Below are 24,572 nucleotides of genomic sequence, written 5' to 3'. Positions count from 1 at the left end.
GGACCGTATATGAATGGAAAGTGTGTTGACCCAATTTATGTTCGCATTCGATCAGCCACGCCAGGCCACCTTCAGCCCCCGACGGTCCGGGTTATAAATCGACTTTCGTTCGCCCAGCGCTTGTCCGGTGTGCGGAATAAACCCCCATTTCCGGTGACGGGTGAAGCATAGTTCACTGACACGGATTCAACGGGCGTCCATACTACGGGGCCAGCCTACCAGCTCGCCAGCCGGCCCCGGCCAGCCAGCTATAAATCTTTTAAATTGCCAACGGCCACACTAGTTGAGGATGAACCTTGCCGGGCCGCGCTCGGCTGGCGTTCGCCGTTCGATCGATTTCGATTCCGTATCAATTGGTTGCAGCAAACAACGTCCGGATCGAATGCGTGGCACCATTCGGTTTAATGAAAGCAATTTAGCAATCCAAATGAAATGTGGGAAACGTTTCACTGGGAAATGGACGTCCCGCGTCGTCCCGTTACGCAACGCTCCGGGCTCCGGATTGTGGTTGCTTCTCTCGCGAAAACAAGCCATGGACAGATTTTGTCCGTTTGGCAATCAAGAGCATAACTATGGTTTCAATAAACTTCTAATGCGCCCTTGAAAACGGTGCCCAGTTCACCGACCGAATTTTGAACCTCAATTTACTCTACCAGGACCTGCCCGTTAGTTTTTCAATGACAAAGTCGAGCGATTTTCACACTCGGCCGGAGCTTAGCCGGTCACGGCAACCAATCCCATTATGAGAGAAGCGCTGCAGCGCTCTAGCAACACCGATTTTAAGTCGCATAAATCCGTTAATGCTTGACATCGTAATACCCAGAGCGCAGTGGTCCCCATGGACCGGTTGGTTAGCTCGGCACGGCACGGCCATCGATCGTTACATCGCGAGTGCGAAAAGCACCGCTCTCGGACCGGCGCCATTAGGCGAAAAGTAATCTCTTACGTAAATAGCAGCGAAAACCATGTGCAGCAAGCGTGAAGAAATCTCTATCCTCCCTGGATGGACACTCGAGCGTCCAGTTAGACTTTCGGACCGGTTCTGCCGTTTCTACTCCGCAATTCAGAAGCGGAACGATGGCGAAGAATGTCAGCGATCGCAGTGATTTCACGCGATTTTCAACCATCGGATGCCGCGATGGGTGTCGGAAAATGGAAGAAAATCGTCCGACCCACTTGACGGTGGCCAACCGCGAACTGTGTCACGGAACGCGTGTGCGTCTGACATCGGTAATCGTGTAAGGGTCGCCCTTTATTGGGCTTAACTCGGGCGCAGCATCCTTCCGTTAGACGACCGTTTTCGGTCCGATGTGGAACCCTTTTCGCAACGAGACACGCGCCCCCGTGTTGTTGTCCGTGTTGTGGTGAGGTCCCTCCGTACGGACCGTTGTCAGAGGGAGGATCATTAAATTAAGCAACCTAATTCCGGCACCGCACTGTGTCGGATCCCGGCGCGTATGATTGAATTATTTAAACGAATTTTAATCATTTTTCTTTTTCAATACTATGTGGAATTTCACGAACTTTAGTTCAGTTCAGTTAGAAGTTAGCGAATGTCCATGAACCGCCATGACGATTAAGTTTTTTCATCCATCACACGCATCACTTTGGCTCTACTTTTCGCTTCCCCTCTATCGTTCACAGGTCAACGTGACTTTGCGCTTGAAGGGAAATGAAAGTTGATTTACACCACAACAATAGCTACAGCTCATCGTCGCATTTCTGGATTGTAAGTATGCTCCGTTTTCGTCCCACTTTTTGCTTTGAAATCCACGTCCGCTCCGAAACGTTGCCAGCTGGCCGAGCTTTTCCGTTTGCTGGCGAGCCGTGGCGAATTGAAACCCTTTTCTGTCACTTCCTGGGGCCTTTTTCCACCGGAGTGCGCCGCTTACACTGTGTTCGCGGTCGGCCCGGCGAGCGTTGCGTCACAATGTGGACGTAATTTATGACCGTCGTCCGTTCCTCTAATGCCGCCGCATGACTCCAAGGATCAAAGCCTACGGCTGCCAGCCCACCATTCGGGTGGGACCTTTGAACCTTTATCATGCCCAGCCGTCCACAGAGCTCAGGGTTCGCGCGTACAACCTTTCGTCGTAGTTTCGCTGGCAAATTAAGTGCAAACTAAATTAGTTCAAGTTGGTGAATAGTTTGTAGGGAATCTGTGGAACCCTGTGGCGCTGCTGACCACGGGGGACCAGCCACCCTTGGGCCACCTTTTGTGTGTGCCAGGACGAAGCGGTATTTAGACATAAATTTATTTCACTCTCCGGGAGCGGACAGGACGTGAAAGATCTTTGGAGGCGTGCGTGTGTTCCTATTTCCTTTACTTCAACCAAAAAGTCACAGGTTTTGGGGGATTCCTCTGAAGTAAAATTTATGAACTAGAGAAAACCCCAACCAACCCTAAGAGCGATGATGGAATGCCACGCAAGCGTTTTTCTCCCTTTCGGCCCTCATTAATTCCCGTTCCTTGGTTTCCGTTTTACAGGGTGCACTCTGGTGTACAGTCGGTATCATCATATTCGGCGCTGTGGCTGTGATTTCATGCTGGATAAAACGATGCAGGTAAATATGGTAACACCCCAGCAGCACCCATATACGCCCGGGACGCCCAGGACGCCCGAAAAGTCCTGTGTGGCCAATCAAAAGCACTCGGCTGCAGAGGAAAGCGGTCCAGTCGTAAGCAACTCCGACGAGTGCAATGTAATGAAATGCAGTGAAAATGGTGAATCGTGCAAAACTACGCCCTGTAAACAGTGTGTCAACAGCGGCTTTGGCGAGCGCGCACGTGCACGGGTTTCCCGATGTTTGTTGATTTTTCTTCGTCGTCCTCTTTCTATGCTGCACGGCGGCGGCGGTGGCATCAATGTACTTTACAGCGCGCGGCCCGCTGCGAGGAGCTGGTTTATGCATCGGCAGCAAGTTTACATTGCTTGAAGCCGAGTTGCCAGTGAGCCAAGAGCTGTGGCACAGAAAATGGTACCAATCGATTTCCAGACTCGGCGCAAAAACAAAAATCACGCTTCTTCGGGGTGGGCAAACGGAGGGGGAACACTGTTTTCAGTCCACCCGGCGGTCGGTGAATGACTGCTGTTGTTGGGTAACGGCAGCCTTTCGTTGCACAATCGAATCAAAGCGAGGTAATCCAATTCAAATCACATTTCAGGGACTCTACTGCCCGGTGGAAAGAGAACGGATATTTACATCTAACAGCAACAATGAGACAGTTTGCGACACACTTCTCGTTTCGCTTCTATTTCACTGTACCAAAGTACAGTAAAGTAAAGAGAACGTAAGCGGATCCAGGCCACGCAACTAATAGCCGGAAATGAAAAAGGCCAAATGAGCATTGGTGTGGCCATTGTGAATATAAAACGTTGGGCAAGCATAGGTAACGTACGCCGCCTCCGAAGCAACATGATGAGAAGTGAAATTGAGAAACCGGAAAAGAACCGAAACCGAACCTTCCGGCCAGTCCGGCGTGCTGGGTGTGACCAGAATGCAAACACACCGGTCACACTGACCATATCACAATGGCCCCATTTAGCCATTTGCGTGCGAATGTTTATTTTTAATCCTATCCCGCTAGCCAGGGAAGACGGAGGACCGAAACCAACCGCCTATCGAACGAACAGGATAACTTTGAGGCAAACTTTAGTTCATCCGCAGCTCTGGCATTCGGGCAGAGGCAGAGCGAGCGGAACTGGAAACGGGCCCGAGTGAAGCCTTTGTGGGAACCAAAAGGATGATTGATTATTTTGTAACCCATGGAAATTGATTTTAGATTATCTCTCCCTCACCTCATGGCTTTGGCTTTCTGGTGGCTCTCCCTGTGCCCCCTAAAGTCGGTCAACCTTCGTGGGGCGTTTTCGGTGGCTGTAACACAAAGACAAACTATTGAAAGTTCAACCTTCGAGCATCGAGGGTGGGTTTCTCGCCTGGACGCCACAAAGTCAAGCAACAACCACCTACAACCCTTGTTTACGTCATTTAGTGAATCGAATTGGCTATTTATATGTGCCCGGTCCACTCTGCTGACAGCGCGGGCCCGGATGATTGGTTTATTTGCCTGACGTTCCCTTTTTCCTGCCCCGGGTTTTTGGTGTTATTGTGTTGTTGTGCTGGCTTCCTGTTGCCCCGGTAGGCTGACTGCCAGTAACGAGTTTTTAACGATGGACACACGTTAGAGCCTTCTTTTGAAAATTCCATAACCAAGCATTCGGCGATGTAGGGGAATTTGCATGCCAGTAGTGTAATTGATGGATCGATATCACGGCCATTTCTGACGGCCTCTAGCACTGCTCCAGGGCAGCTACTGTGTAGTACACGACCCGTTATTGCAGCACACAGTTAATTGACAGATGGAGCTCCGATGCTAGGAGCTAAAAAAAACGACCTAACAAGTACGTCAGAACAGTGCTCATGTACTTTAGCTATATTTGAATAATTTAGAAACCTGTTCACTTGTTTCCATCGGTGCCCGGGATTCGAATAGCCGGATCCGGGCGTCAGGTGCATCGTAATTTTCCAACCAAAAATGTGCATTCTGATTCTGGGAATGCTACTCCATTCGTTCCAACCAAACGAGGTCCGGTTTCAAATCCAGCCCCAGGCTCTAGATGCGTGATTCATTATTCATGCCCACAGCCACTTCTCCTGGCAGCATTATTTGTGGCACTAACCTTTGAGAATAATGTGTTGAATTGTGCCAAAAAGTTTGAGTTCGCAATCGGTTCTCTGGTGGACTCTGTGTCAAACTTTGAAAGGTTTTTTGGTACAAACTTTACTCGAGCCACCCCACACACATTACTCCAAATCTAGATTGTTTGGTTGCAAGTCTTCACCTGGAGCATAGATTGGTTCCATGCATCGCTCACCATAACGGATAAGTTCGGAAACCCGGCCATAACACGTGCCCGACATTTCCAGCCCCCGGCCCGAAGATTCGTTTCATCTGGCCGACCTTAGCTAACGCCCACACATCCTACACCTACACAGTGGAACTCACAGAGCCCGGCGAAAGGTTAAAGGGTAAAACGGAGAGCGCTCGATCGGTGGTGGCAGCCATGTGCCCAGCCCAACCATGCTAACAAATTTTCCACTCAACAAATTTTCCACATCCTGGCCGCCCAGGGGAAAACAGGTATCACCCGCAGCGGAAAAAAAACACAGAAAACGATCCCTCCACATCACTGCATATCTGCACCAACGCACTTTCAATGGGGCAGCCTCCGAAAAGTAAATATATTGCGTTTATTGTGGCTACACTTATTTTTGCGTAGCATTGCCCGGGATGCTGAACTTTGACATTTCGCACCGCGCACTAGCTGCTGATCTTACCCTTACGGTCCGAACGGTGCCACGTGTCCCTGCGATATTTGACGCCCAAGACCCCAATGCCCAATCTAGCGAAGGATGCGCGAATTGGCACCGAAAGTGAAATGTCACGCTTCGCTCAGGCCGAACGGAGGCTTCGGTGACAAGTTCCATTAGTTCCGTGAGCGGGCCTCACGGATGCGTGTGTGGGATGCTCGAATCTCAACGGGCGTTGGGGAAATGAAATTTTAAAAATTCATAACCCCGGACCACGGTCGAGCCTAGCGAGCCTGACCGGGCCACCTTGCTCTCTGTGTTTCTCTCCATCTCGATCAAAAAGTCCCATCATTACGGCAGCGACACTAATCTATCCCATTTCGGTCAGCCAACGGGCGTCGTCCGTCTTACCGGAGCCGGTGTGTGAGCCGAGAGAGCGTTGGACACGATTTCCGGTGGCACAAAACGTCAACGGTTACAGCTACAGAAAGGTGAAATGAGTGAGTGCCAAAATCGGACCATCGGGGATTGCTTGGCACAGGCCATGGTCTGGTCCCGTTATAATGAAACCGGCTGTTGCGAGTGACAGCTTCCAAGCGTGTCCAGCTCAGCACGTAGCGCTTTCTTATGATGTCCACGTCTTGCCACTTTGTTTACAAAAAACCTGCATTGCACCGTGGCCAGGCTTTCAAAGGATTCCCTGCCCCATACAGGCCTAGCGCGAGTGGCCAGAAAAAGCTGTCTGTGGGTTATGGTGTTTCTTTTGCAAACCGTAAAAAATTCCTTATGAAATATTCCTACCAAAGCGGGGGGACTTGGAAAGTTGAGTTCAGGCGCCCGTCCTTCATATTGGCTTCAAACGGTTTACTTTGTGGCTTAACTTGCCTTCTACCGACCGTGAGTTGTTGCAGCTGTTGGAATGATGGTGCGAAACGATAAAAGATCTTCCAGAAGCTGGTAAATAAGGTGTACGACTTTTGTGTGTGCAAGGCCACGCTTAAGGACAAGCCGCCTCAGAGGCCGTTAACCATGGTTTAGTGTATTTTAAAACTTCACAATATCTGCAATCTCGGACCGGTCGAGCTCGTTTACGGATCGTATTGGAATTTCTTAACAGTTTAATAAAATTAAGTTGATTCAATTGACCAGTATTTTTGTTTAAAATTTATACTTAAGTTACTCGAGCCATCATTATGTTGAATGTTACTCAACCTACTTGTAGTAGTGTTAGCCAAAAATGCCACATTTTACTTCTTGCATCGCAATCAAAGCAGTTAGATGCGCAATGTTTTGCGTTAAGTAATTGAGATCGTCCCACACGTACAAACGACACGCTTGGTGTGCAATTTGTTAGGACACAAACCCGCACACACATACCCACAAACACAGTCGCCCGGCAAGGTGCTCCCTCCGGCACTAAATGAGTTCATTTTTCCACCAACGCACAAAATAAAGTCCTCATTACTCCAGGTCCGGGCCAGCCAGCTAGCCCCGCACAGCCAACCAGAGGGCCACAGGTAATAGGGATGTGTTTGTGTGTGTTGTTGCGCTATACAGACACCACTACGGCGATATCGGCCTAGCGAAGTTCGACGAAATTGTGGCACGATGGACAGGCTTTTCGCTCATATCCGTTCCGTCCGTCGGCGTTACCAGGCGGGCCAGCCGGGCAGCTTTTCCGCGTCGAAAGTGCCAAAGTATTCTCACTCGGTTTGAAACTACCAACCGACCAACCGACAGCGATTCATCATCAGCAGCTTGTTCCGCGGCCAGAATGGCCAACCCCGGTCGTGGCAATGATGGAGCATTTTTCTCGAACAATGAATGCAAAGTGTGGAAAAATGTGGAAAGTTCCCTCGGGCACACGCTGAAGAACGAAAGCCGCGAGTCCCGTGCGTGAAAACGTCCATCCATCGTACGTCGAACTTGGATCCTGCGGGTTTCCGGCATCGATCCTGGTGCATGGTAAATGCAGTTGCAACTGGGCGTTCCGCAGACGGTTGAGAAGTTTTGTTGGCAGCATAATTTGTGTTAAGTGTTACAGTTTCGCTACGTTCGTTGAGTGAGGCAACGGAAACAATCAAGGCTGTGTTACAGAAGTTATTGACAGTGATTACATGTTCCGATAGGAGACCCACATTTAGCAAGCCCCTTAAGGGCGTGACTCTTATAACATCGCCCGAGTGAGAGCTTTTCGCTTCGCGAAGAATGTATGAAACACAGTAAACAAATTTAGTTTTTTTTCGGCTCATTATAATGTCAGATTTATGTAAAGTTTCCACTAAACTCTAGCGGCCTGTCGGGTGTCTAAGCACGAATTCCAGCACACTGCCTATAGCCGGGGGCGAATCTTTTAATTTGATTTAAGATCCCCTTAATTGCCACCCAGAGCAGGAAGCCTCGCACGTGACATCGTATGAAGCGTAGGCCAACGTTCTGACCAACAATGGTCGGGACGGTTTAATGCGCTTATTGGCACGCCTTCATGTGGCGATGATGGAGGCGCATGGTGCTCGACAGTTCGTCTTCCCAGTTTTCCGCTTGCTACGCGAACACGTGCATTGTGAAAAGAAGGTTTAGACATTGTTAACGTTTTCTTACCAACGGTGGGTGCTTGGTGGCAGTTCTCGCGATGCAAAAGCCAACTCGCCAGCTAGCCAGCCCACCGTAATGTCGTAATGCGTCGAACCTACGGTCGATAAAATGACACGTTGCAGTGCATCGGACAACTTTTCAAATATTTTCGACCATTCCAATCCCAAGCCATGAAGAAGGCGCCGAAGACTCGCATCGTTTGTGTACCGATCACTACAGCCCGAATCTTCGCTCTCTTCGTTCGTTCTGCCTAAATCGCAGGATACAACGAATAAGCAGCAACAACCATCATCTAGATCAGATCATCAGAAAACTCATCCCGACCAGCAGCACCTTCGAACGACGCCGCTGGAGCCATTACAACAACCATTGCAGCAACCAGTACAGGACCAAAGGGAACAACAGCCGGTGCCGCAACAGCAACCGAGGCAACCGCTCCAACTGCCTTTGCAGGAGCAGCCAGAATTACAGGAAAAACCGCCAGAAAACGTCCAAACACAACACCACCACAGTTGCCAACCGGCGGCACCACCACCCGGCAGCAAGCCGCCCAAAGACGGTCCCCCGGTGTCCTTCTCGTTCTACAAGACAATCAATACGGTGATTAAGAGCAGCCGCAAGATTATAGTGCGCGTTTGCGAGGTGACCAATGTGAAGACCAAGCTCAAGATGTTCAACCTATACTCGACCATGAACAAGCGCAATGGCGCAGACGATAAGGAGGCGAAAGAGGTGGAAACCACCGGTCACGATCGCTTCTGTCAGGAGCGCCCTTCGAGGTAAGTGCCACCGACAGCATCGTGCCATTCACACGAGGGCCGGTGCCGATCAGTTTCGTGTGCAGCAGACCGGCCGTGAGTTGTCCAGTCCGGCTGAACAGTGAACCCTGACGTGAATGGTGCCAACCGCGAGAAACGTAGTGATGTTTAGGATTATTAGCACAAAAATCGGTCGATTTTGAAAAATGGTAAAAAAGGCAAAAAAAAGCAGGACAGGTAAGAACCGACTCGAATTGGAATTTACAAATGTTAGGAATCAGTTACATTTTCCCTTCCCTAACGCATCAGTCTCATAATTTTTTAAAATGCTTGTGAACGAGTATGAGCGTGAACAATTTACTGTGTTACTGTTTTCTCTCTGCGCTCTGTACTAACACTTGCATCCTGAGCTGGCTTGGCTTTGGCTTATTTCGTATTGCGCAACAATAAATCCACACACTGTAATCCCTACAACGATCGACAGCAAAACAATTGGATGAGAGGGACGAATAATGAGCGCCACATTCGGACTTCACCCAACTGCCGTGTTTCTGCTGCACACGAGGCCCATTAGCTCGACCGGCACCTTCAACCAGCTTAATCAATACAAAGTACTGACATTTGCACAAAGCTTATCGAAACTAAATCAGCAACTTTCCTCTTTCTTTTACTGCCTTGCATCCTTCTTTCTATTTTGCATCCTTGATCCCGGCTCTTTCTACTTTTGAACCGCTGGAATTGCCTCCCGCATTTGTCTACAATAATGACCACTACGGTTTGTGGGTTGCCTTTGGCTTCTTATTTTCGCTCGGCTCGTCCGGATCCCAACTGTCCGTAGGTCAAGCTACCGACGGAAGAAAAGAAAAATGCGCCGTGCTCAGTCGGCCGCCGAGTTCCAGGAACCGCACCCTGAACCGACACTAACTGCGGCCAATAAACGCATGCTGTTCAGGTAACTACACTTCCGCCTCCTATCTACTCATCCCATACATCGCATGTTGGTGGCGCTCACACTAATGAGTATTCAGCATTGTAAATCATCATCTTCAACCCCAACAAAGCACCACCCGCCCCATTGTCACAGTCTGAGCCAACGGAATTCTTTTCTCACGTTCTTTCAGAGGGCGCTCCATTAGCTCGGAGCACGACAACAATTCCGAAACTGAACATTCCGAGCGGTCGCCACTGGTCAGTGCCAAGCTCGACTCGCTCGCCAAGTTCCTCTTCAGTCGAAGCCTGCTGCAGGAGAGTACGGGCGCGACCAAAGATAGCGAGTCACCGACAAGGTTTCTATGCCCTTCATACTACTTCATTCCACTACTACTACTACTACTACTTCTACTACTGCTACAAACCAACTGTAACCCTCTGCCATCCGTTGTCACTTTTTCAATTTACTTTACTGTTGATTAATGTTACGCATTTCAATGTACACGTGCACAATCTCAACACTTAAACCCACATCAAACTCTTCCTGATAACACCTTCCAATGGGTTAGCCATAGATAGAGGATAATTAACGGAAAAACATGAATGTACTCGACCAAAAGAATCCTTTCAAACATGTTCGCGTTCTTTTGTGTTCAATTGGAAGTTCTCAAATGGGATGTTAAGCCTGCCTCCCAATTTGTTACTATTCGTAATTTTTTCCTTAAAGTCATCCTGTCGAACTGCATCAGAATACACATTATCACCAGTACCCCACCATACACACAGACACCAGTTCTACTTTTTGCCATCTAGATTTGTCTTGCTCAACGAAATAGATAGATTTCTAGCTTAATGTTTGCCATACCTAGCAGAAAATGCTCGCTGAGTTAGGTGGTTTGGCAAATGGAAATGTTTGTTCATTTTTTATCTTTCACTATCTCTCTCTCAATATCTCTTTCTATTTATCTGTCTCGTTCCTCTTTGTTTGGCAATTTTCAATCAGCCCTGCTCTTCATTATTCTCAAACCCGACATAGTGTTAGTTCTATCGTTTCCTCATGCCTTTATTCCGTTTTGCCAGTTTTAGAGCCAACGCAACACCCATTTGTCAGTCGTTTATAGATCATGCAACAGATAGCAGCCATCGCTGATGATTAAGCTAGATTTAGGTCACAAATTATGAAACTTTTTAATTCCGGGTCGAAAAGAAATATAGCCCAATAAATTGCTGCCTAGCAAACACAGCATCACCATCAAATGTCAGATAAAACCAGTTTAAAACATTTTCAATTTACTCAGGAAAACTTTTAATTAACGAACCTTCTTACTCCTGGTAAATTCGCGTTACCAGCACGCGGAATTGATAAAAGCGGTTCCGTCTTATCTGGATGGAAGGACCCCGGATACTAAGACCAGATCTTGATTAGCTACTGTTTTGTACTCTCTTTTAACGTGCAACAGAAACCATTTGGTCCCTGGGCGGGCCGGGAAGAAAGCAATCCGAGCCACCAGCATTCCGTTAAATCACTCTCAGCGCCAATGGGGCAAGCAAGCATAATTCCCCTTTCGATTACGATTCAACGAGTGAATTTCCTCTGCGATTGCAATGGTAGCCCATTGGCCGCTACACACTCGCTCGGTGCGTCCGGTGGGAAAAGTTGAAATTTCCATTATCGAGAAAATCTTTATCTTGGTTGAATCTGGGCCCTTTACCGGGATCACGGCAAGATCTACGAAAACTTTTGTTTGCCATTCGGCGAATTCAGTGGCCATTGCGAAGCTGCTGAATGTTGAACGTTGTTGCTGCTTCCTTCCTCTAGCAGTGCCGCAAAGACACACTTGAACGGGGGTCAACAACTGGCACTTCCTACTAATTGGGATTCGCATCGCATTTACCAGCGGCCAGCGAATGGTCCCTCTCTGTAGGGCATCCTTGTCGTACTGTGCAGCCATCCCATTTACCATTTCGATCTTCCTTGGCAAATAGCAACTGAAGTCTGTGCACCGCAAAGCAGAATGAACCGGCATAAACAGGTTACAGTACCAGCAATTAGTGAACCACAGACCCTGAGAAACTTGAACATAACTCAACCACCTCTTCAAACGCGACTCTACGTGATAAACACGTACTGTACATTACGCTAACTTTATTGTTTCGACGCAAAAGCTTGCTTTACTCATACAACATTCGTCTATTTATGATTTCTACTTATTGAATTAAATGGCCTATAATTTGGACCAAGTAGTTTGGTGCTTATCCAACCACGATCTATGCAACTTTTCCTTTCAACTGAATGCATTTAAACGCAACTGCTAATAAAGAACTAACTGAGTAATAAAAATTTTAATAAACAATTGGTCAAAGTAAGGCAAATAAAATAAAACAAAATAAGGCAAATAAATTAAATACAAAACAGTAAACCAATTCACGCATACAAGATGCAACTCAAAGCAACTGTACCAACAATAAGCAATAGTACAGTAAGTGAGTAAGGTTAGAATCATTTGTAAATCTAAGAGGTAACAATGTGCGAAATAAAACCAGCCAACTGTGGTTCAAAAACGAATCGATTCAAAATTTATCGCGTCTACACTGCGTCACACGCCAAATTGTCAATCAAATTGTCAAAAACTACTTAATCACCAAAGCAAAGTGGAGAAAAGTTAATCACTGTCAAACTAATGGGGGAGAGGTCAAACACGTTCAAGAACTCGTTCCAGGAGTACTCAGTTACGTGTTGCAAGTTTTCCAACACAGAAAAAATTATCAAGCAAAATGCGAGTCACATCAGTGAAGTACTATAAGTTGTAGCTCTTTCAGCGTTCATCTGTGTCTGTTTGCCTCTAGCGGGTCTCTTGGTCTATAGTATTTTTTCTCTTCACCTTTCGCTCTCTCCTTTCTGTCTGTCTGTTTCTCGTTTTAGCTCCGATTTCGTGCATTTTTCGAATAGATCTTACAAGTTATCATCCACTCATTTTCTTAGCGACTAGCGACCTTTGTACAATACCTTATCTGTTTCAAAAGTATTCGGAACATCTTTCTCCTCTTGAGTTACTATTTTTGCTCAACTTATTAGGAATAGTAATTTAGTGGCAAGAACTACTTAAATCTGCTTGTTTAAATTTCGCCATTTGTGGCACTTTTTCCTAATGTCAGCCAACACCGTGCGTTATGGCGCCATCCAATTTACTTTACTATCTTCATACTCTACTCAATTCGTTCGAAATGGTCGTTCGACTGGTTCTTCTAGACGTTTGTTTCTACATGTCCCTGCTCACTTTCTACACTGCCTGAACGTTGTTACTGTTTACGATGTTGGTTTGTTGTTTTGTGCCCTTCTGTCCCAACTATCCGAGTTAATTGTGCAACAAAGCAACCTCTATCGATCGTCACCCAAACCCGCAAATTTGTATTGCATGGTGGTAGTGTTGAACCAATGGACACCACTTTCTTTCTTGCAGACAAAAGCAACCATGTCCATGTCTCCCTAATGCAGCGTGCGAGTGAATCGTCCCGCTTCCATTCGTTCTTCGTGAGTCATGAGCACATTGTCCGAAACCACAACTGACCCAGCAAAATGCTCATCAGTGCTCTGTTTCTGTCTGGTATGACACATTACGAACACTTCATCCAACAATAAACCTCGGACGCCCTGAAACCGATTAATGGTGGCAACATTGTGCTGGAGAATGTGCCTGACCATAGTCCCGGGGTATCGGTTGGTGTCGGTTGGCGACACAGAGTCTTGCTAATGGGATTAGAAACACGTGCACATCGTGCGGCGCATAGCCATTACTTCTGACCATCGATTATCGACAGGCTTCCGTGAGGATACGCGTGTTTTGTACGGTTGTTTCCACTGTCCTTGCTGCCGTCGTCGTACTCGGGCCGGGCCATTGTTGTTGGGTTGGCCATGATTACTAAACAGAAAGTGACCTTTTTTGTTGGGACGAAAATCAAACGTCAGCCACAAACTGTACAAAATTAAAGCGACATTATACCGTCACGAATGTGTCGACATGTTTGGACAAAGTTTCGTTCGACATTCGCTAGTCCATGGCCTGGAACTATCTGCCACGTCAGTGTTGTCCTGGTTTTCTGTTGCGTGATTCATGTTTCTCTCTCTCCATTCATTTGTTGCGTAGTTTTGCTCGAATCTGTATATACTGTTCCGTTAGCTGCCGTCGCTACACTACACAGCCCTGCGCTCGGCCCGGGCAGCCGAAGGTTTGTACGTACGAGTTCCGGTGTTGTTGCATTCGATATTTCGGTATTAGTCTAGAGTTTCCAATTTCTTTGTCCTTCGGGAGATAGCTTCTTCTAGTGTGTCGCGAAGGCTAGAGCATAGCATCTCAGAAATAGTGTATCACCGATCACCAAGGACCGTACCGCAAGGTGTTTGACCACAGGATTTTTTCTCTCTTCCTCTTTCGTTTCCCCTTTTCAGACACAGTGTGCGCTATCAGTATACGGCCCTGGACAGTGGCATCGGCGCCCCGGACCGGAGCCCGCGGGAGCGAGCGGCCAGGGAACGGGCCTATGCTGCTTGCACCGAGTGGCTGCAGCACTCGGGCGGTCGCTACGAGTCCATCGCACACCTAGATGACATCGGGTCGCGGACAAATAAGCACTGGTTCCTACTCAACGACTGCACGGTAACGAGCCCGAGCTCGAGGAAGCGACTCTCCCCGATGCTGATTGTTTACGCCGCTGGCGTCTTTATTGTTGTCCACAGATACGTACCGATCGGCTCATGACTTTACTACCATTACCTCCTGATTGCATTGCCTTAGAAGAATTGCCGCCGTCTGAATGTCCCCAGGGGGTGCTGATGGAGCTGCTTGGCTCGCTGCAGCATCCCTACATCTACCCGGTGCTAGATCTCGGCTTTTTCCCTTCCGATTCCCACCAGTACACCAGTCTCGTGATGCCCTTCAATCCCCGTGGCAGTCTCAAGGATCTCATCTATAAGGTACGCGCTTGTTGCCGGGTAACAAACCGATAACGATAAGCCCACTAACCAGTATCAATCTTCAGTCCCAATGGAACGAACCGTGGGGTCGTAAGTACACGCGCAAGTCCACCTGCCTGCCGATCTCGCAGGTGCAACGTCTCGGCCGCCAAATCCTGGAAGCGCTGCTGTTTCTTCGTGAGCGCGGCATACCCTCCCACGGACACCTGCACAGTGGCAACGTTATTCTGCAGAATGGGGTCGCCCGGTAAGCGTCTTACGTTTAAATAAGCACCCATTCGACAGGATTCTGAAAAGTCCTGTTTCGTTGCCAAAACACCAAAAACTTCGAACGTCAGTAGAATGTCTTTCAAACGTTTCTCGAACCAAAGAGTCGAACCGACTCGCAACGTGTCACACCGTGTCACATTGCTCCCGAAAACGGAAAATCATTCATTCCATTGATTTTCCAATGTTTGGGCCTGTGACCAGAACTCAATTCGGGACTGCACGAACCCCAAAAGTGTCCTTTCACTCCGATTGCTTCCGGCTTCGGAACGGATTTCCATCCGAAATGACATATTTCCGGTTTGTCGCGGCATCAGTCACCGGGCCGGTCGCCGAGTACATACATTACGGTGACACTAATGTGACACTGAATGCATTGGCGGCACTTACCCCGTCTACAGGCGCACTGACAATGTGTATGACAAATGAATTCCACCGTTTCCCTGGAGAACGAAACAACTGCGGCTAGGTTAGGGGCACCAACTAGAGGAAATGGAGACCAACGCACCCATTGTGGCACCGACCTGGGCCTTCAACGTATCCCTATTGACGCCCTTTTTCCTCAACTTTGTAGACTTTCCGGCCTGGAGAACGGTTTGCTTGGGTTGAACTCACGTGTCAACGCCGTTATTTGGGCACGGTCAGCGCCGGACATCGACAACATCGACGTCATCTGCTTCGGGCACCTACTGTTCGAGATGTGTGCCGGGTACGAGCTGACGTCACCCCAGCCAACTCCCGGCCACTACCAGCTCGATCTCGAGCGGTACCCACAAGTACGCACTGCGCCGATACGCCAACGAAGGCACTGATGTTCGGTACTTAAAATCGGATCGAATCTACTTCCATTCCAGGTCGTTGACGTGCTGCAGATGATATTCGAATCGCCGGATGGTCGCTACCCGACGGTGGAGGAGCTCGTGCTCTGTGATATTTTCCGCAATATCGATTTAAGAGAAATGCGAGGAACATGTGTGCCTGTACGTAGTGTCTGCTGTGGCAGCTAATGCTTTGCTAATTGCACTAAACGGTTTTCACCCTTTTGATTCGCTTTCGCTTTCCATTCCCCGCCCACAGTCCTTCAAACACGGGTTGAGCAGCTCCACCCTGAGCTTACTGAATGCTGTCCGGCGGCGCCAGGGTGCCATCATGAGCGGTTCGTACAGCGAGGGCAGCTCGCCCTGCACACCGCCATCGACGCCACGGGATCGGAAAACCGGGTGTGTAGTCTATGTCTAGAGTCCTGTGCTGCCGCTGCCGATCGTCTCACAATCGTACATTTTTCGTACCGTTCCGTTCTTAACTTTTTGGTTACGTGTTTTTGTTTGTGTTTTGTGTTTTGGTTTTCACTTCATGCGACATCCGACACGAAATCGACGATTTTCAAGCAATTCCTTTTTTTGCATTTTCCAAAGTCTAAGGTTTCGGTTTGTGAGTTATGTGTCAAACGGACTTTTCTGTTATCATCCGATTTAGCAGCTTCCGTTGCTGATATTTGTCTAATTGTCTAACAACCGCTTGGAGTTCTCACAGATACTGTTTGGTTTTTACAAGCACAGTTTTACCCGGACAATTCGTAGCACAAGCAAACGAAATAAGATAGTGTTCCATTTCATCAAGTACGGATCGGAAACGTTTTCGGTGTCCTAGTTTTTTTTTTCTGCCTCTCTGTGTTAAAATGCGAGAGCAATGCTTTGCCAATTCTAGACATCATCACTAGCTACCTAGTGGTTGCGCGAAAGATCAGTTTGTCTCATTTATTCATGTAGATCTTATCCATTTTGAAACTAAAAACGTACTTCACTCAGCTCTAATTCTAATAACCTGTGTGTACTCTTATCATCCGATGTTATGCCAACAAACCACCAAACAAACACACACAAACACTCTTTCCATCACTCTCTCACATACCCATCCCGTACCGGTACTCCTTTCCGGTTCCTCCAAAAGCAAGCAGAAAACGATGTAAGGTTGTACAAAACCGTCGCGCGAAGAAAGGCAAAACACAGGCACCACTCACAGATAGTTAACCAATGCGAACCAATGGCTCCCGAAGCGCACAGCTTTGCACTGATGCATTTGCAAGTCGGCAAATCAAGGCTGTCGGAAGGATGCACTCGTGGCAACTGTTTTGCAAGTTACACCTTTAATCGAACGCTCACAATGGGGCGATGCACAGTTTCAGTGTCTTTCCTAAAACGTATCAAGCTCGAAGATTTTATATGAACAAAGTACCGATTACCCGCAAACAACCGTGGCCAAAGAGACCGTGTTGCTTGTTCGCCTCGATCTTTGGATCGCTCGGTTTCTATTGTTTTATTTTTTGTTTTGCCTTACCTTGCTCCTTGCTCCCGTATCCACCGCCGATTTTACCCACACGTCTGGGTTCATCAGTGAGCACTGATCTGATCTGACCGAGTAACGATCGTCCTCATCCGGCGCACTGGTGGTGGTGGGCACACCGATCGAAGAAGTCGACGGACCGAAAAGAAGATAAATACAGTAAGTAAAACGAAAACTCAGCAACGCAAAATACATGCCATCTACCATTGCCACAGCAACCGCTGACCACTGGACGCTTCGTTTTGTTCCGTTCAGTTGCTCGTGCTTTGTTCGATTATTGGCCATCTTTGGTTTTAGTTTTCTGATGATCATTTGGTACCATTGGAGCAGGTTCGGAATGCATCTGTATAATATTTGCGGAATGATAAAGTAGCTAAATATCTTATCGTTTGATTGCACACACCCTCACATACATATCAGTAAACACATTCACACACGCGGCCACCACAAGCCCCAAGAACAAACCCCCCTATCGGTAATCCACCTTTTGGCTGAGTAAATCCCTCTCCTCCGTTCCTTCATCATCTTACAAGCAGTTTTTAAAGGCATAACATCGGTATGAACGGCGCATAATCGGAAAATGGCTACACTTTGATGTTGCACTCTGTGACTGTTTTTCTCTATGTTTTTGTCATTGATTCGTTCTTCGTAGAAATTGAAGACAAGAATGAAAAAAAAACCCTCCATACTAGGAACAATTAGGAACGGTTCACATAGGGGTCAATACAGTAGTTTGAAAACGGAAACATGCTAATAAAAACCGACATCGTCGAGGCCAGTTGATGATCAATCCATTTACCCCGCACAAGCGAGTGGAAAATCTACGTTTTCACGACTTCATCCATCATTCATTAATATCACCGAACCAGACCGAGAACCCCGTGTTCGCACTGGCCACCATCAGCATCGGCATCTCGACATCTCATTACTTTTCGGTTGTACTTTCGGGTTTATTGTTATGTTGTTTCTCTATTTCTATGCGCACGAAAACGGTAATCAAAATCTCGATGGCTGCCCTGTCCGTGGCTACTATCTGATGACGATGGTGTCTATCTTCGATTAATACATTTGTTGACAAAAAAACCACGCATACACCATGTCCCCATGATTTTGGGATTCTCACACCCGCACACCCGTACACAGTTCCAACTATCAGGGCCATTACGATGACTTTGTGTTTCGTTTGGCCTAACGGTGGTTGCGTTCGATGGTTTCTGGCCATCCGGCCCACGAGCCCCACCAGGCGGCTCCATCAGGCGGTGAACACGCCACAAGGCGGCCAGAACCACCGGAAGAGTGGCCATATGATTGTGTGCATTCCGTACTGACGACTCAGCACCCGTTTCTGGCCAGCTGTTGCGTAGTGACCCCCCTTTTCATGATTCCATTTGTATTAAATGACGTTACGAGCCCAACCGACTGTCGGTGACCAAGAACCGTTCAACGCCATACAGTTCCAATCGCAAATTTCTTTCTCTCTCTCTGTCTCTGCGTGTGTGAGCGTTTTTCTGTGTGTTCTTACAATAGTTAAAAAAATTGAGAGAGTGTTTGCTTCATTGTAAGATAGAAATAATTTCTATAACCATCGTCACATCCTGAGGCCTGAGGCCTTCTAACAACGTCACAGTTTAGGTAAGCATCGGACAAACGTAATCACTTCATAATATGATACAACTACCCTGGATGACCGGTTTGTGCTAAACCGTATGAGAATTTTATGTTGCCAGCGTGTGACCTTCGTTTATGCAATATTCATAAGCCAGTGCTAGTGATGTTTGTTACTGCCCCAATGCTAGGCCTCCCCTAACTAAACTGGTAAGGTTAAGCAAATTAATTTACTTCTGCTTCACCCCTTTCGGGACCACAAAAAATGTCAACGTAACATGAAACTCGTCCCATGATGGAGCCATCTTTCCAGCATCATTGCGTTATCAGTGTTTTCTATCCACAAATACGGTACCGTTACTATCATAGTTCATTATCTTGCTGGCCCCATTTGCACGCAGTCAGTGGGTTTAGCAAGCCATAGCATAAGAACCATTCATCATCTTGTTCTTAACAAGTAATGCAGTAAGGACAGCATCGAGTAAGGCAGAGCATTGCTTTACCAAGAGCGCTTAGCTGTCGTAAATCTATTGACCGTAAAATGATTCAATCACAGTAAATGAACATTTTCTCTCGTTTCGTCGTAATTTCTGTTTTCATTAACAATGCCGGAAAACATTCCATCGCCTTTTGCCTTAGACGTACGTTTTATGTTGTTTACCCCTTTGTGGCTCGTGCTTAGCTTATCATAACGCTCTACGCTAAACAGCAGCAATTTGTCGTGCAAAAAGAGACACGTGCTTCGCTAGCGATTAGCCATTGATGGGCGGCCGCCAACAGTAAACCATTAGCATTGTGGCATCGATTGGTTTGTTGCGTTGTGTTGCGTTATATGTTGCTGTGTGCGTTAACATGTGTTTGTTTTTGGTTTAGTTCCACACTGTCGCGCCATAACATGCACTCATACTACATCCCACACACAGACACACACGCATCAACACACAGATAAGAGCAAACTTATGTTTTGCTGTGTTTTACTGTGCGGTGTGTCGCTCGCAGTCTGTAAGTGTGTTCTGTCTGATTTTATCTATATCGTTGCCGTACGGCCGCCCACCATCCATCCGTCCATCCGTCCATCCGTCCGAATCCGAATCCGGCTCCGAATCATCCACCTTCCATCCACCCGACCTCCCGGACCTCCTCGACCTCTCGAGTCCGACTTCTTTCTTTATAGTGATGTAGAATCCTCCGATCTGTCTAGTAGTGATTCCGAGGGTCTGTTAGATGAAATAGTTATAGCGTCGGCCCGCATCGACGATCCATGCCATTACGATCCACTGAGCTCGCCGATACATTACTGTGACAATAACGTCCACTCGGACGATAACAGCAATAGTAACAACAACACAATCATTCGTATAGATTCGATCGAAGAATCGCAAGGCTCCAGCAGCTCGGGCACGGCGGTGGTGGCGGGCGGTTCCGGCTCATCGGCAGGGCCAGCGTCGGCTGCGGCGGCGGTGGCAACGGCGGCGGCGGCGGCGGCGGCGGCGGCGGCAGCGATGGGTCTAAACCCGTCGTCCGCCTACAAAAACTCCAAGTCGCGCCGCATGGAGTACAGCCGGCGCGGCATGATACTCGGGCTCAGCAACCCCTCGCAAGACTCCGCGTTCGGTTCCATGACGGACGGCGAGTCGTCCAGGGCGTCCAGCTTTAAGCTGAGCAGCTTCGCCTCGATGAACTCGCCGATCGACGAGGGTGTCGAGGATCTGCTGGCGGAGCAGAGCGCTGCCGACAATCTCGCCACGACGATCGCCAACATGAAGTACATCGATTCGACCGGATCGTCACCGTGCCACGATTACCACTGCGCCGTGAGCAGTTCGCGTACCGAGCCCTCGATCGCATCCCGGGACATCTCGCCCAGCCGGTCACGGTTCCTCGAGCCGCCGAAGCTAATGATCAACAATCACTCGGCCTCCACCACGAACTCGTCGCTCTGCTACACACTGTCACCGCTGCGAAAGTGCGCAACCACGGAGGTGTTCTCGCAGAAGTACCGCGTCTCTTCGTTCGAGGACATGTCCTGTTCGTCCTCTCACAAATCGATCAAGAACACGGCCCGCAAAATCTTCCGCTCGTTCGAGGAGGAGCGCCGGATCGACTCGGCCTTCATGCCTATCGACACCGGAGCCACCACGTCGCGAACCACGGTGCGGCAGCAGCACCAACAACCGGGGCTGCTCCAACCGCAGCTCTCCCTGCCACCGATGTCGATCGCGGGACCATCGTCCTCTTCGCCCTCCCCAAAACACCACCATCCGTCGGGCTTCTCGCCATCGCACCACTTTGGCCACCTGCAGCCTGCAGCCTCTCCGCAGCACCAGCTGTCGAAGAAGAACCACGCGTCCTACCAGAACCTGCACACGATCGTGCCGACGGCTCGCGAACGGGGTCTCCAGTGGCGCAGCAATCTGATAAAATCGAACGAATGTCTGTTCGAGACGTCGTTCAACTGTGTACCAACCCACCATCCGCACTACCAGCCACCGCCGCAGCTGCAGCAGCACCCGTCACATTCCTTCTCCTCGTTCCATGGCCACGGATCACAGGATCTGCCCACCGGATCGGACTGTGGCAGTTCGAGCGAAATGAGTGGCGATCGCTTCACACTTACACCGGAACCGGCGCTCGGGACTGACTCTCCCGCCTGCCCAGTGGCGGCCAGTTCCTCGACGAGTCGTCTGCGACCCAACCGCACCGATCGGGCTCAGCTGTTTTCGTTGGCCCGCTTCAAACACAACGCCATCCTGGACAGTGTGTCCATCGAGGATATCTCATCGGACGCATCGCTACGGGCGACCAGCCCCGGGGCCAGCCCGTGCCGCAGTGCCGCCAGTGTATCCTCCTCGTCGGCCGGTGAACCACCGCCAGAGTTTGAAGCGAAGCGCCTCTCGTCGGACGTAACTTGCACTTCGGACGCATCTGACACGACCAGCGAAGATACGGCCAGCATCAGTACGACCGACACGTCCCTGCTCAAGTCTCCGTTACCGACGCACCGTGACACGGTGACACCGCAGGACCTACGCCACAAGCATGCACCCCGTGACGTGCGCCAGTATCTGGACGACGCAACGGCCGCCAGCGGCGGTGACGGTGGCTTCGGCAGTGGTAACGAGGAGAAAACACCGCTCCTCGAGGGCATGGAACTGTCGCCCATCATCTCGCCGACCGAGTCGGAGCAAATGTTGTGATAATACCGTGACACGCTCAACCGAACATTCCCCTTTTCCGGCGACTTGCACCGTTGCCCATGCCGCGTAGGCAGTGAACTGCAAGCCGAGGTTCTACTCTGACTGGAAACAGGAACATCACACGAAACAGGGCCATTTTTACGCGAGAGCTTTTTAGAGCCGCGGGCGGACGTGACACTGTGTCACGTGGCTGAATTTTCGACGCGATCTGCAAAATGGTAGCGCACACGCGGACTCACGTTAACCTTGTTCGTTCGTTCCCCTTCACGGTCTCGTTAGATGGCAGCGTGGATAGCCCACTGCGCCGTACATAGTCAGTTTGTCTCTCGAGTTTTAACAACAGTCCAGCGTCGTAGCAAACACTGACAAGTCCCTTGGCCCGTGCCGCTAATCGGCTTGCGCGCCACGCATATACGATAATCAATACGTAGCCGAAATACACATCAAGATAACACAACTTTGCTGTAGACCGCCATAGTGGGTAGACTTTTCGTCCCGGTAGACACTAGAGCGTCGATGACCATTTGTTTCCAACCAGAACTCTCCGCGACCCGAGTGGTCAAATTTCTTCCGTAGCTTCCACAATGATCCTTAGTAGTGTATCAGGCTGCGTCTTGGCAGTTAGTTGTTCACCATAAGAACACACCCGACCGGATTAAACAGGGATTCGCTTTCGATTGCAGCAGTGTACCTGCGCGAGTGTGAGTTGTTAGAAAAAGGGAATGGCGGTTGAAGGTACGGGAAACAACGCGTTCGACGCGAGAGTCAAAGTGTCAATCAAGAAGTAATCAGTATTTAAACAATAACTTAAAATGATAAAGGGTACACTATCCGACCGAGATTTTGACCCCAGCCACGGCAACCCCCCTCGTTTCCTGCGCTCGATATACTCATCCCCGGTTCTACACTGTAAGTAGTGAAATTTAAAGTACATTAGAGAGCGGTCGGGAAGGTAGACCGGCAATCACGACGTTGTCCCCGATGTGTGACCATATGAACGAAATGCGAAAACGCAGAAGTAGAATTTTTCTAGAGAAAACCAAAACCAGTATATTTGAAATGTTCGTAGGCAATCCCGAAAGGCGTTGACCGCTTAGCTGGAGGGCTCGAGCAAACGATGACGATCAAGCTGAAATGTATATGAATGAATGATAGCTTCCCACGAATCATCATCAACTGACGGATTACATGTACCGAATGAAGATCGAACCTTACTTTCATGTTTCTACAGGACAGTACACCTGGAAATGACCATTGTGTCACCCGAATCCCATTTGCGATACACCCTTGAAAAAGAGAGAGCGGAGCCTAGTACCATAATTACCCATTTTAAAATAAATGAAACGGCCAAAGTTGAAAACAATTGAATGAATAACTTATTTCAAACACCACTAACAACCACTACTGCGTGTATGAAACAAACGTACACTTTCATTCACTGTCCACTTGAACAATAGGCAACCAGGGTGCACTGTTACTGCGTCATGAATCGTTTCTCTTCTATCCAATACGCGCTACCAAATGGTGAATTTTCCGTTTGTACATTTTCGTTGGCTGATAAAAAAAGATACACAGCAGAAGCAAGACAGCCTGCCGGACCGTACGGCAGGAAAGCGCGCCTCGAGGGCACATCAGAAGATCAAACGAAAACGAAGTCGTTTGAACGACAGAGACGGAAAGATTGATGAAACCTTTGATAGAACAATTTCTAAACCGTCCCTGAATATCAAAATCTTTAGATGTACAAATATCATCGATTGGGTTGCGCGTTTCCGTGGTGCCACTTATTTATCGCTGCGCCGAGAAGAGAAATACAGCTTAAGGAGGCGTTTGTTATCATTTTATCAAAGCTCAAGCATTCGAGAACATAACGCAGTCAAACTTTCTTTGCTTACAACAACGGCACCAAACCCATAGGTAAGAACCAATATAGAATGTAGACCTCTGTTTGAACCCCGTTAAGCTGTAGTTTAAGGTTTTGTTCGGAGATAAACCACTAAGAAACCACGCATAAAGTGCGCATGCAACCTATTGCCGCCATCATTGCAGACACAATTCCGAATACACACGCGTTCCTCTCGCTTAGGTCGGCCAACTTTTTTGTCGCGGAAAGAACAACCCAATACAATAAATTGAATATGAGGTACAATTAAGAAGAAACAATCACTGCTAACAACCACTATCCGGAGAGCAGCAGAGACAGAAATATTACAACAAAAAAACACAGTATAGTTCATCAAAACTTCCGAGCTTGATCGTTATAGGAAAAACAAAATAAACAGAAGAAAGTCTATCAACATCTTTTTTGCAATCCAATTACTTACGAAATATGAACCATATAATGAAAAAGAACAAAACGAACCTATAAAAATTAGATTGTAAAGGTTGCCAACAACGTCTGAAATATACGGTGCATAATAAAGTGAGCCCAAATGATGCAACTCAGTACATAATGGCCCCTCATAGAAGGAGCGAACGCCTTGGTTTGTTACCTGATTGAAAGAATTGAAACTAGGAACCTCCAAAGGTTCGGCGGATAGTTTGGCTAGCTTACTTTCGTTGTCCACTTCATGGCCGCGCAACACTGTGCCT

At 48.4% G+C, this 24,572-nt stretch overlaps 1 protein-coding gene across 1 annotated transcript; it reads left to right on the top strand.

Annotated features, from left to right (window-relative positions):
- The first annotated feature begins 2,544 nt into the window (after positions 1-2,544).
- On the top strand, positions 2,545-24,388 carry LOC131212643 (uncharacterized). Its single transcript, XM_058206578.1, has 11 exons — positions 2,545-2,565; positions 8,170-8,687; positions 9,505-9,618; positions 9,788-9,952; positions 14,044-14,251; positions 14,332-14,568; positions 14,634-14,815; positions 15,410-15,611; positions 15,690-15,815; positions 15,913-16,055; positions 19,958-24,388. The coding sequence occupies exons 1-11, from the start codon at positions 2,545-2,547 to the stop codon at positions 21,978-21,980; spliced, it is 3,939 nt and encodes a 1,312-aa protein (XP_058062561.1). The 3' UTR covers positions 21,981-24,388.
- The last annotated feature ends 184 nt before the right edge of the window (positions 24,389-24,572 follow it).

This window comes from Anopheles bellator, chromosome 2 (assembly GCF_943735745.2).
Source record: "Anopheles bellator chromosome 2, idAnoBellAS_SP24_06.2, whole genome shotgun sequence".
Classification (NCBI taxonomy): Eukaryota; Metazoa; Arthropoda; class Insecta; order Diptera; family Culicidae; genus Anopheles; species Anopheles bellator.
The sequence above is the reverse complement of the archived record's forward strand: the minus strand, read 5'-3'. Positions and strand labels throughout refer to the sequence as shown.

Bases quoted from the DNA above. Each gene is read 5' to 3' on its own strand.
- LOC131212643 (XM_058206578.1), top strand. From the start codon at position 2,545: ATGCTGGATAAAACGATGCAG. The intron at 9,619-9,787 runs GTAACTACACTT...ACGTTCTTTCAG, and splicing joins AATAAACGCATGCTGTTCAG to AGGGCGCTCCATTAGCTCGG. The intron at 16,056-19,957 runs GTGTGTAGTCTA...CTTTCTTTATAG, and splicing joins CCACGGGATCGGAAAACCGG to TGATGTAGAATCCTCCGATC.